Consider the following 13,022-nt stretch of genomic DNA (forward strand, 5'->3'; position numbering starts at 1 on the left):
GTCACCAAACTCTGTGGCTGTTGATGTTTCAAAGAAAAGGCTGGTGACCTGTGTCTTCTGGTTGATCAGGTCATTGATTTTTTTCTGATGAGTCTCCATATCTGCTGACATGTTGTCATCTTTTGTGCGAAGGGCCTTGTTTTTCTGGATGAGGAACTTGTTGGTCCGGTGAAAGGATTCATAATCTCCAGGGGTGGCGCTTTGCTCCTGGGAGTCTATCTCATCGGTTGCCGTTCTTTCAGGCACACAGCTGGTGTCCTGTGTGTCCTGGCCCATCAGGTAATTCATCCGTTTCTGCAAATCCTCCTTGTCTGTAGTTAGATATTTGCTTTTTATGCAGAGGTCCTTATTTTTCACAGAGATGCAAAGGGATCCAAAATCTTTGGTGGCTGTGGTGTTGTCCATTTGCAAGCGTTGTTGAATAAGTTCTGTAGTGAACACTAAGTTTGTTGCAGTTATTCTGTGTTTTTTTTTGCTCCTCAAAATGTGGTGTAAATGCTCTAGGTGTGGCCTAGCACAAGCTTTCTACCTTTTTTTTAACCAAGGCCCTTCGCTAACATGGAAGGGAAGGGTGTTCTAGAATGGAGAACCTAGAACTTAAAATCAGCTCAATTTATTTGGAGAATTCTGAAATCAGTTGTCTATGTCTTGTGAAAGTCATTACACTTCACCAGTGCTTTGAGTAAGTAAAGACCCTCAAGTGCGTATGTGCGGAAAAAAAGACATTTCGCAAATCATTGCAGCACAGGAAAAGCATGATTCGATGTGGTAACAAATTTCAACCTGATCATAATTTACAACATATAAATAACTTTAACTGAATTATTATTACTAATATTTTTACAGCTATTTGTTTAAATGAATTGACTCTTAATCCCCCACCCTCACCCTGGACTATACACCTGTCCATGGCACATTCTGCATTCAATCCATTCAGCCTCTTTCTTCTCATGTTAAACAGATATTGTGTTTATATTTATTGTTTATTTCATATTAATGTTCAATAAGTTTGTTTGTTTATGTATGCAGTGACAACCAAGATAAATACCCTATGTATATGTGTGTTACCACCTTGGCAATAAACCCTTTTCTGATTCAGATTTTCTGGTTCTGAGGTATAGTCATACTGGTACCTGGTGAGTCTTCAGTACCACTCTCTGTCGCTAGGTGTCGCCGGTCCCTGTGTGTAGGGACTCGTGGGCAGGCAGGGGGCTGGATGTGGGCTGTTGGTTGGAGACTCCAGGGGGGTAGCAGGGTATGTGTGTATGAGTGTGTGTTAAGGGCTCGTCGAGCAGCAGTGGAACTTGAAAACTTCACTGCGTTCAGCGAGGGAGATCTGTGATCGGAGGGTTAGCTGAATCGGCTGCTTCCAGTCCAGCTGTGATCGATAGAGAAAGACCAGTCCAGTACTCAACATTGGAACGATTTCCGGCCAACATGGATGATTTAGGTAAGTTCGGTCGCCGTGAACGCAACATTTACACGTCGCGTGGGAGTGTAACGTGTAATGTTTGCGGAAACACGTAATGCTGGCGTTAGCCGTATCTTCAACCAAACTGAGATGTTTGAAGAAGGTTGTGGACTACAGCTCTCTGTTTGGGTCACCAGTATGTGATGTGTGTCCAGGTAGGAGAAGTTCTCCTGGTTCAACTGCTCTCAGCGCGAGGTTACATGCCCACAAAGGCCCCGCGTGCTGACATTAGGAAACCCAGCTATCAGGCTCATTGCGATAATTAGCCCAAATAACAAGCTGGTAGGAGTAAGTAAAACACGTGTGCAAGAGGACGTAGAGCTCTGTCTGCATTGACAATTTTTGTCGGCGAGTTATTCCTCTCACAATTCCTCTACGTCTCTTAACTAGGCATGTCAGGCTGGTGCAGGGCTTGACAAAGTTTTTTTGTTGCTCAAAAACTAGCTGAAATATTTATAAATGTAACCACTGTCTAATTTGGCATTTGCAAAGACACTGACCTATCTAGCCCTTTCTGGTCATTGCCAAGCTTACATAACTGCCTCTACTGTAGGTAGGATGTTAACAGCTGGTTTTTAGTGGTACAAAAAAAACTAGCTAACACAAAAATGTAAAGAGTAGTTCCAGACAATCGACATTTATGATGCCCATTTTAATCCCCTCGTAACTAAACTCAGTCATGATTTTAGCTGATTGTCACATCAGTGCTGCTCACAAACAGCACACAGAAGCAGATACATCCAGGAGAGCTGTGCTAAATGAGCTTAACTCAGTAAATTATAGCACACTTAATGACAGCAGAAAATGTCATGCCTGAGGACAGGCTGTGGTGACAGGGAGGATGTGTAGAGCTCAGCACAATTGTTCTTAATGCACACAACACCATTGGCTCTTCAGATTCCCTCTGGGACAGTTCCTTTTGCTATTGTTTTAGTAGTTAAAAAATTGTGCTAGGAACCAAACACTTCCCACAGTGGTTTCCTTCTGTTTTTAATTAGGCTTGCACAGATCTATAAGGATCAGTTTTTCTTTTCTTTTTTTGTATTCATTTACAAGCATTGGCAGTACAATTTGTGTTTACAAGGCTTTGAGTTTTACCCTGGCAACTGTAAGGTTAAGTTTAGCAGGACATTTGTGAAATGCACTGAAGGAGTCAGGTTCATTGGATGCTAAAAAAAACACCAGAAAGCATTCGTAAAGTACAAGATGATAAACGTCTTGCAAAAGCTGTCCAAAAAGTTTTGTCCTAGGTTGGCTTCTGGTGGACTTGCATTCAGATAAGAGGTACACCTTTGTCCTACAGTAACATACCTTTTCTGATTCCTGGCAGGGCAAGGCTATTTGAACTGGCTCGGTTACATTAAAGCATAAATTTGATTACAGTGTTTTTTTAGTTGTTGCCATCATGTTTTCTCCACAGCTGGATATATTGTATCAGTATTTGGGCCCAGCTCTATGGTTGACATCTTGGTGGGGAGACTGTACCAAAAATATTAGTCATTCTATAGCCAGTCAATATTTATGGATACCTTCTCATCTTACGAGGGTAAAGGGCTTTCCTTAAAGTAGCTGCTTAAAAAAAGAGTGTTACACAACCCCTGTGTAATTATCATGTCACAGAGTTGTAAATTCTGTCATCGTTTTAGCAGACACCTGGAGAACTGTGGCGCACAAACCCAGAGAAATGTAGGCCCCTTATGGATGGTGTTGGGATGAGAGTCACAGTGGGACATTTTTGTCTGTTTTTTTGTCTGTTTCTGACAATTGAAAGTGTTCAAGTTTTAAAATGGTCAGAGCTCTTCGAAAGAGCTCAAGTGAAGCAGTGCAGGGAGTCAGTCATTCCCTTCAGACCCCCGAGAGGACAACACAACCTACATGTATTTTTAGCAGAGGAGTCCTTCTTAAGCGCTGAGCCAGCTTTCCCTCACTTTTATTGTTCATTCCTAACAGTCTTCCCATATTCATTCCCACATTGCCCTGAAACCAGTGACATTAAAGCGGTGACCCCGACTGGCAGGTTTGCTTCTGCACCAGTCTATATCCACGACGTTCCACTACCGGGATTGGTCTGTTCCTGCCAGAAATTCCCCTGAATTTCCCTCTTATCACCCGTATGTCTGGTACCTTCCCCTTTCTTTGTGTTGAAATTTTAAACTCCGGTGGATTCATGAGGACTACGGTTAATGGCTTCTCAGATCTCTGCAGTGTAAATCCAGACAGCTAGGTAGAACATCGATCCAATTTTTCTGTTTTACGACTAAATCAACCTTTGAACGTGCACATGTTCCACAAAACAAGTTTCTTCCCGAGGCTATTTTTCAGCGGAACCGTCGCTCTATCCAGTGCTTAGTGCCGCCCATGATGATTGTGATTGGTTTAAAGAAATGCCAATAATCCAGTGAACGTTTTTCTCCCATCCCGGAATGCTGTGTCGATTCGCCAGACCCTGCTACGCGGTGCTGTAGATGAGGGTCTGGCAATGCGAGACTAATTCTTCCCTAAAAGCGCCTTTTTTTTCTGTGATCCCCACATGTGCACACTCTGAATTTTCTTTATCCCCACAGTTCCTTCAGAGCCAGCCGTGGGAGCAGACTAGTGCTGCTCACAGGCGGGGTGTCAGGGTGAATCAGGCCCACATGCAGGGATTGGGCCCCTGCCAAAATGTATCCTCCTTAAACACTGCACTGCCCCACCCTCTCTCTCTATCTCTCTCCCTACTCACCACCATTCCTGTGGTGAACCACATAGGAAGCTCTCGGTCATTGACAGTTTAAAGCTGGCTGAGTTTGCAGGAGAGAAGATTAGCCTTTAGGAAGATTTGGATCAAGGCAGATTGTGATGCTTGATCGCTTGCAATTATTAGGTTTTTAACTCCAGTTAGTAATAAAAGTCAAGCCTTAGGAACTGGATACAAAAGTTTTTTTTTTTTTGCTAAACATGGATTAATATAATTTGAGTCTCCTTTTGTTTGTGGAATCTTTGCCATTTAGATGCTGTGGCATGTTTGAGACAAACTTACATTGACCTCCCCTCCTCAGCTATCAGCGCTGCCAAGCGTTGCTCCTCGCCTCACTGCTCTGGGCCTGCACCAACAAGACATGAATGTCAAATAGCCTCCAAAGTGAACTTCCTCTTACTGACTTTGATCCGCAGTACCTTTCAGTTTTTTCTTTTTCACGCCTGCGAATACAGTAACTGTTCTGTTTCTCTCTCACACTGATTTGTTTTTGCTGTCGCTTTAGTGGCATCATTTGAAGTGAAGTGATTCCCCAGAGCCCCGTCAGCACAGCAGTTGCAGTGTTGGAAATGTCACTCATGGAGTGGGCGTGGGCAAAGTAGTTTTTTTACTTACTCCAAATGAGATCTGATGTAGCCTAGATACTTAACCAAGTCTATAATTAGGTTGGTTCATTGTTTATAGGCTACACCAAAAGAAATGTGACACTTCCTCTACATACTCTCTTAGACTGTGGAACCGACGTCATTTATGCCTGAGTGGTTGTTTTTCAGAATATCAGGGACATGGTTTGAATAATAACCTAATTTACCTTCTGCCCACTAGCTGTACAGCCTTGGCAGACACTGTTGTTTCAGAAGTCAACCTTCAACTTTATCTAACTTGGAGCCTGTTTGTTCTTTTATTTAAGGGGCTACCAGAGGAGTTTTGGGATCTTTAGTCAAATTAGACTTGACCCTCCCTTTGCCAGCAATACATTTTTCTATGACCCTCTAAAATGATTGGGGGAAAAAAGAGGCTTTTGTAATGGTTTGCGCTTGGTAAAGATGTACAATTTCTTTTATTACTGCTTTATTTGCAAATGTATAGGTTAAACAAGGCAAGCGTAACATAAACACGTATAGCTCAACAATGAAGCCACCCACATAATACTGAAAATAATACACATTTACAATTATAAGCCTACAATATGAGACCTAAGAGTAAGCTACAATAAAATAGATAAGAGGTTAACCAATATTCTTTTATGAATGTTTTTTATCTATAAATTTGAAAGTTGCATAAACACAAGAAAAAAGGATTATAATCAAATATTAGTTAACTACATTTCTGAAATCCTAAAACGTTGAAGTTTGTCTAAGCCATATTGCATGGGAGTGTTTAATTTTGAAGTCCGTAAGCATCACTGAAGTGTAGCCTATACTTAAGTGTAATATTCCCCTGTTTAGGAAACCAGGCATTTTGAGCTATAGCTTTTTACAGACTGTTGGATTTCCCAAACTGAATAAATCCCGCACATATAAACACAAAACTGCTTTGCTAGCTCTATGGTGTTGTAAATAAGACATCTGCTGAATTTTTTTTATTCATTAGCATAATTGCAGTACTGTTTAGATCAAAATCATAAAACACCAAAGTACGTAGACGCAAGGTTTTATTTTGAAAAAATAGAAGCTCGGGGACGGCACCGGGAGGGCTTGAGAAGGGAGGTCTCCAGGTTGCAGCCATACCTGACTTTGCAGAGACTGAGCGCTACTTAGAAGTTGGGCGACCCACCCCTAGACTAAAATACGTTGAGCCTTACGGGTAACCCTCCGCTCAACAAAGAATAAAAGCACAAGACCCTCCCCTATTTTACTCTGGTGGTCCATTACATAAATACTGAACGGTCCCTTATGATGCATAGCTTGGATTTTCAAAAAGTATTTACCCGGCAAATATATTCTTTCAAAAGTCATTACTAGAGGCTTTGATAAATAATATATCTGCCTCTGCTTCTTGATTTATGACCAATCTTTTTTTAATCACCTCTTGCAAGTCCCCCAACTTTATGGAAATGCAACACTAAATCAGGTAGGACTCTTTTAAGCGAAGTCAGTCCGGCCTTGGGAGTTCCCATTATTTCAAAATCCGCTTTCAGTTAACGTCCCCTTTACTTGAACTCAAAAAGTTGATGTTGCAAATTACATCTTAATGCAACAAGGGGCAAGTCTTGGCATATAAATTGCACACAGAATCGATGTAGCATCTGAGGGCTTGATAGAATCTCTTGTCTCCTCCAGGGTGTGTCCATCTGGTTGACTTTGAAATTAAAATGCTACAGGGCTTTGAAACATATGGTGTACACACACACACACACACACTCACACTCGTATAAAAAAAACACGGCCCTGATTACTGATTGGTGCTATGGACAGACAGCTCTGAGGCGGAAGCTGACTAAGCAGTGACAGCTCTACACTCAGCCACCATAACAACAGCCTGCAGAGAGTGGACAGAGTCCACATCCAACAGCTACTGTAGCTTTTTGGAACCTGGGCCAAAAACGCATTTAGACTCTTAGGCCGGTTTCACAGCCTAGTTGCAGACTAAAGTGCCTGTTTGAACTGTCTTAACTCAAAGCGATTTGCACAGACTGGAATTAGAGCTACGATGGGACTAAATTGAAACTGAAATGAATCCTTCTTAATCTTAATACTGATATCTAAATAAACTTGCATACCAGCCAGACAAGTTTGAATTACATTATATTACTTTTATGAAATAACACAAAATACATTGGAGATAATATATTTGCTTGAGCCTAAATTTTTGTCTTTGTCTAAAAAAAATGAAATGCATTTATTGTGGATTATTTTTGCTTTGATAGTTTTTGTTCTGTACAACATTGAAATAATGACATTTAATGAGTGAATAAACCAAGGCTGGTTTAAAATGTAGTTTGAGGTGATAGCTGCACTTATGAATATCCAGATGACAAAACATTCCAACATTACTTTTTACATATTGTCCACCATGGCTGGTATTCAATAATTCATCACTGTATTTTCTTTTAATCATAGCTCTCTTGTCCAGCTTCATATTCAATTAAACCTGTAGGATTCTCATTTGATTTTCCTCCTTGAGATATTTAGTATTATGCTCATAAAATTCTCTGGATAACTTTTAATGCATGCTCATCTTTTTGTTGTTTCTCTGCTCAATGGTGGCAGTGGCAGGATCTTCTCTCAGGGATGTTATGGCAGGCATGCAGGTGGAACACGGACTGTGCACTGGCTCTTCCAACCTGTTCAGATTCCTTTCCTTTGAAAAATGAATACAGTTGGAAACGCAAAAAACACTCAAATCCTTAGAATGATGATATGTACCATTTGTGCTCAGGTCGTCTTTTGAACTGTCTCAATGATTGTCTGATCTAGCGTTCAGAGGTTGCTGGTGCTCTATAATTCCAGACAACAAGTCACTCAATCTTTTTTTTTTTTTGGTGGTCCACTAACAGTCTTGGTTCATCATCCGAGTCCATAAAGGCAGATATAATTTATTATAAAGGATGTCACGAACAATTATAATGTAGATATCTATCCTGCAGTTGTTCATGTGGTTACATTTTTGTTTGCATTGAATTTACTGCAAATTGTAGCCTGACTCAGCGCTCTTTCTTACTCAAGTCTTTTGTAAACAAATTATTTTTGCCCCTGCCATTGTTTTGTCTCCAGGTTGACATGTGCTCATACTTAACCCTAAAAGGCTCAACCCAGGTGTTCTCATTTAGGCTTACTTACCTCCATAGTCTCCAACTAACTAAGCCAAATTTAAGCTGCTTACATGTTGTAGTTTAACTAGTACACATTAAGGCATTCTCCTGGCTTCATTTAAATCTTGTCTGTGGAACAGACATGTCGGTCTGTAGGTCTGGCTAGTCCACGCAGCATTCTGGGATGGGAAAAAACCTGTTCTGGTTTTTATTGGAATTTTTTTCAACCCATCAGAAGTGTCTTGGATGGTGCTAAGCGCTGTACAAATCCCTAGTGCCGCAACAAAATAGCCTCGGGAAGAACTTGTTTGGGTGGATCGTGTACGTTCAAAGGTTGTTTTAGTCGTGCAACAGAAAATTTGGATGGATAGTCTGGCTAGCTGTCTGGATTTAGGAAAGGAAATCCGGCTGAATTTCAAGCGACACCAGAGCAATCCCGGTAGTGGAATTTCGTTGATATAGACTAGGATTCAAGCAAATTCTGGGAGTGGTCGTTTAAAGAACAGCATGTCATACAGTGTAGTTACTGCATTTACCAGTCATGTTCCTCTGTCCTGCTTTTTGTCAGATGAGCTCAATGAGCCATTCTTCTTGGGCAGCCTCTGTCAGGTCTTGCGACAGGAAGTGCCCTTATTAATGAACTCTCCGTTGTAGTGGTAGTCATGATGATTCTTTGCTGCTAACCAACAGAATAGCCTATTGTAGGTTACAGACATCATATTAGTCATACTAACTGGTGGACATGCCTCATCCCGTCCTATTTTTTGTGACTTCCTTAATGTGAGCGGAAGGAACCAGTTTGCTTTGGTCTCATTAAATCCTGTATTTCTTTCTTACCATTTTTGCTGTTTCCCATTTTGTTTCCCAGGCAACCAGAACAGCTCATTAGCTTGATGTAGCATTTTGTCAATAAAGATACAACGCGAAGTAAGGAGAAAACAGGGCGCATTTACAGCACATTTTGAAGTATGTAATAGGTGTTTATATGTTAATTCGGATGAATTGAGTTCCACGCTGACTTTGTGAGAGTCTCGTCCCAGCACCCAGTCTGACAGTGACTGACAGCTTGATGCCACTGATCCTCTGATGCAAGCTGTAAGAGGAAAACAGCTGGTTTAACAGTTTTGTGCCAAAGATAAAGATTCCTCAGTATTTTAATTTGAATCAAAATTAGATTGGTAGCACAAAAACAAGTCAACCCCAAGTTTGCTAAAGTTAACTGCTGTTGAAATTGTGGTCCTTTGCTTCAGTTCAACGAATGCCTATTTGTCATATGAAATGGAGTTCTTATGGTGTCAGAGATAGCCTTTCAAAGGCACCTGCATGGCTCTGATGCTTTTCTCTAATTGGCTCCTAAATGTCATTTTTCTAAGAGGTTGGATGGCTGGCATGGCTGCAGGCTTAGATAACACATAACTTTATTATTAGGAAATGCGTTTGTGCCAAGCAGGTTTCCTCTGGCCTTGGCGCATGTTTAAAGGTGCTCTAACACCCAGAATCCACAGGATGCGGAAAGACTGCGGATTGGCTCCGCTGCATATTGGCTATGTGCTCCGCCGTCCATCAATACCCACCAGGTCCGGATTTGTTGCGGAATGGCTGTGGCCATGACCAACGAGATATCGCAAAATCAGGTAGAATAGAACCACAAAAACAACAGTTTGTTTCCATCCAGAGGAATAGAGAGGAAACAACTTGGTGCTTTGTTATCAAGGTGTAGTGCAGGAAAATATGATCTGCCGTGAGCATGGTCTATTTTATTTTGAAAATTAACCGGATGTTGTTGTTTTTTTCTGTATGAAGTAACGTCATCCAACATTGCTTAGAGCACCTGTGTCTCCAACACACCGCTGATACTTTCCTATTTGGGATATAAAACCACCACAATGAAGGCCTTTGATTAATTGAGAAGGTTGTGTGTGTGTGTGTGTGTGTGTGTGTGTGTGTGTGTGTGTGTGTGTGTGTGTGTGTGTGTGTGTGTGTGTGTGTGTGTGTGTGTGTGTGTGTGTGTGTGTGTGTGTGTGTGTGTGTGTGTGTGTGTGTGTGTGTGTGTGTGTGTGTGTGTGTGTGTGTGTGTGTGTGTGTGTGTGTGTGTGTGTGTCTTTCATATTGCTTGTGCTTTTTATGGGTTTACAATCAGCCTCTGCTTTGTTAAAGAGGATCAGTGAGGAAGCCCGATCTAGACCCCACTAGGGTTAATGACAGCATCAGTGGTGCTTGATTATGATTACTACTCCACAAGTTTATAGGGGTGTTGGTTTTAGAGGAGTTCACACATACACAAACACACACACACACACACACACACACACACAGGTTCTGGCAACCACACCGAGCTGACGGTTTTTCACTGGAATGATTCGGTCAGATCTCACAAACCCTTCCCTCCATCCTCTTCCCTCTGTCCTCGTCCTGCCGGATGGGGACAAAGAGCATTTTGTTTCTGGGGCTGTGACCTACTTCAACCCAGAAAAGATAGAACCAGACAGAACTAATTATGAGAAGGGGAAAAACTGTCCATCCAGTCAGCCATCTGCTTTTTTTCTACCACTTAACCGGGTCTGGGTTCTGATTGTAGTCTATACCCACGAGGTTTCATTTCCAGGATTGCTGCAGGAAATTTTCCGGGGATGTGTGTCTTTTTGCCGATGTCTGTTTCCTTCCGCTTTTTGTGTTGGAATTTTAAACCCCAGTGGGTTTATGAGGACTATGGTTACCTGGTCTTCAGATCTCTGCATGGTAAAGGGAGACAGGTAGCTAGACTATCTGTCCAATCTGAGTTTTCCCTCGCACGACTAAAATAACTTTTGAACCTACATGTTCCACCAAAACAGGTTCCTTCCTGAGGCTATTTGGCCTCAGCTCCTTGCGGAGCTTCGTGATTTGTGATTGGTTAAAAAAAGGCCATTAAACCAGAGCACTTTTTCCCCACACCCGGGAACGCTGTGTGGACTAGCCAGACCATCCTCCGCAGCATGTGGGGGAAGGTCTGGCAAAGTGAGATTATTGTAGCAATCTGACAAAAAACAAATTTTATCTCAAGAACCTGTTACTGATCACTTTTTCCAGAGCTTTAAACCACATCTCATAGTCTTAATGATGGTATTCTCTGTTAAAAAAAGCTCCAGAAAGAGCTAGTGATTTGGTAAGACTTTTTTTTGTGTTAAAGTTCAAAATCACAATTATTAGCCCCCTCAATTTAGTTTTATCTATTTACTTTGTATAATAAATAAGCGTTGTAATAAATGAATTAATTATTAAATCAGTAAAATAAAGCATGTACAAAATGCCATTATTATCACTTTCGTAATTACAGCATAAAACATCAGCTTCCTTTTAGCATGCAGCACAACACGGTGAATAATTGATATAAAAAATTAATTTTTATGAGTATTTTCTTCAGATTTTGATACAGACTACTGAGTAGTTAAGAGGGGATAAATTATAATCTGGTGTGACCGCGTTGCTGTATAAAAGTGTTTTGAATGAATGTTAAAATGTCTTCTACAGTGGATCGTTTCACTTCCACTTTGACTTCTTGACTTTTGTTTGCAATTCAACAAAACATAAGCACTCGTTCACACTGTCTTTAATAAATGTACCTCTGTACTGCTGAAACATGTTTAAAGTGTTCTCACCACTGTTGCATTCACACAGATGCTTAAAATAACCACAGAGCAATGTGTAAACCACAGGAAAGCTTTTGTGCCTCTGAGTTCCTTTGTAAGCCTTACTCTGTAGGGAGTAAGTCAAAGTGAGAGGAGACAGTTGGAAGACAGCAAGAGGAGAGTGTGTTTTATCTTTTGACTGGTATTGTTTTTTTTAAGTCATGGATATTCTTCTCTTATGTTTTCTTTTAGTTGTAATAGTCATATGTAGAGGTGGATACATTAGCCATTCACTCAAAAAGCATTTAACAGTTTTACTCAATGTAATTATTCAGTTCACTAGATATTTATTACCCCTGCAGCAAGGATTAAAAACAAACAAAACTCCCAAGCCTTAAAGGCAGAATAAAATCAGTTCAGGCAGATGATCAGAATTTAAGTTAAAAGCAGGCAGAAGAGGAGGTGAAAAAATGTAAATACTTCAATGGGATAATGACTAAACAAACAAATCTATCATGGATAGATCATAGATATAATTTGTAGGGATTATGTTTAGCTCTCAAGCTGCACAAAGTAGCACTTTTAAGAAATAACAGCATATTGCTGGGCATGTTTAATATTATGAATGTTCTCACCCTCGCAGGAAATCTAGGCCGGTGCAATAATGACATCAATTATGAAATTATCCCCAAATTCACATTATCCAGGATCCACTGTAACCGAGCAAAAAGAGATGCCGTGTGGCTTGAATTCATTTTCTGAGAATAGACTACTTCAGATGAGATTGGGCTGAGGAGGGATACTGATCATTATCTTAAGTTGTACGAGGTAGATAAATGGATCTTTACCAAGGAGTTTTTGTAAAAAATACTTAAACTTATATAATAATATATATAAAAGGAAATGGTGGCAACATGAGCATTAACTTTCTGTCTTACACTTTGTAGATGGCAGTTTTTTTATACATATGTTGAGGTCGAACATACAGTACATTCCGGGAAAGCAGACTTGTCACAGAGGTTGAAAGGGTTTTACTTTCTGGGTTGAAATGAACAGACACAAGGTGCCAGGACTGTGACTATTTCTGTCACTTTTGTGGGGTGGCTGCACCCTTGTCAACTTCCTTCATTCAAGTGCTATCTGTTTGATGATGCATTTATTTGAAAGAACTTGGGTGTATTTGAAAATATACTTATAACAATTTTTTTAAAATAGTTAGAAGCCTCCACATGACTCTCACAGAACGTTCCCCAACTTGTTAAACTCGCTTTGTCACATCGCTTAGTGTCACAAAGATACCAACATGCAAGCGTGACTGGACAGAGAGGAAGTGTGACTTCCCTTTTCAGGATGCGATCACTCCACTGTACCACTAGAGTTACAGTGGGTACGGAAAGTATTCAGACCCCTTTAAATTTTTCACTCTTTGTTTCATTGCAGCCATTTTCCAAA

At 40.7% G+C, this 13,022-nt stretch overlaps 1 protein-coding gene across 2 annotated transcripts in view; it reads left to right on the forward strand.

Moving 5' to 3' along the window:
- Positions 1-1,186: 1,186 nt before the first annotated feature.
- Positions 1,187-13,022, forward strand: part of LOC117943624 (paxillin-like) — a 30,597-nt gene continuing 18,761 nt past the window's right edge. Inside the window, exon 1 of one of the 2 annotated variants that reach the window (XM_034869862.1) lies at positions 1,187-1,450. In XM_034869862.1, coding sequence (XP_034725753.1) covers positions 1,438-1,450 — 13 coding nt within the window. In that variant the 5' untranslated portion in view covers positions 1,187-1,437. The remainder of the gene's footprint in view (positions 1,451-13,022) is intronic. The other variant, XM_034869866.1, reaches the window with a different exon arrangement.

This window comes from Etheostoma cragini, chromosome 4, assembly GCF_013103735.1.
Source record: "Etheostoma cragini isolate CJK2018 chromosome 4, CSU_Ecrag_1.0, whole genome shotgun sequence".
NCBI lineage: Eukaryota > Metazoa > Chordata > Actinopteri > Perciformes > Percidae > Etheostoma > Etheostoma cragini.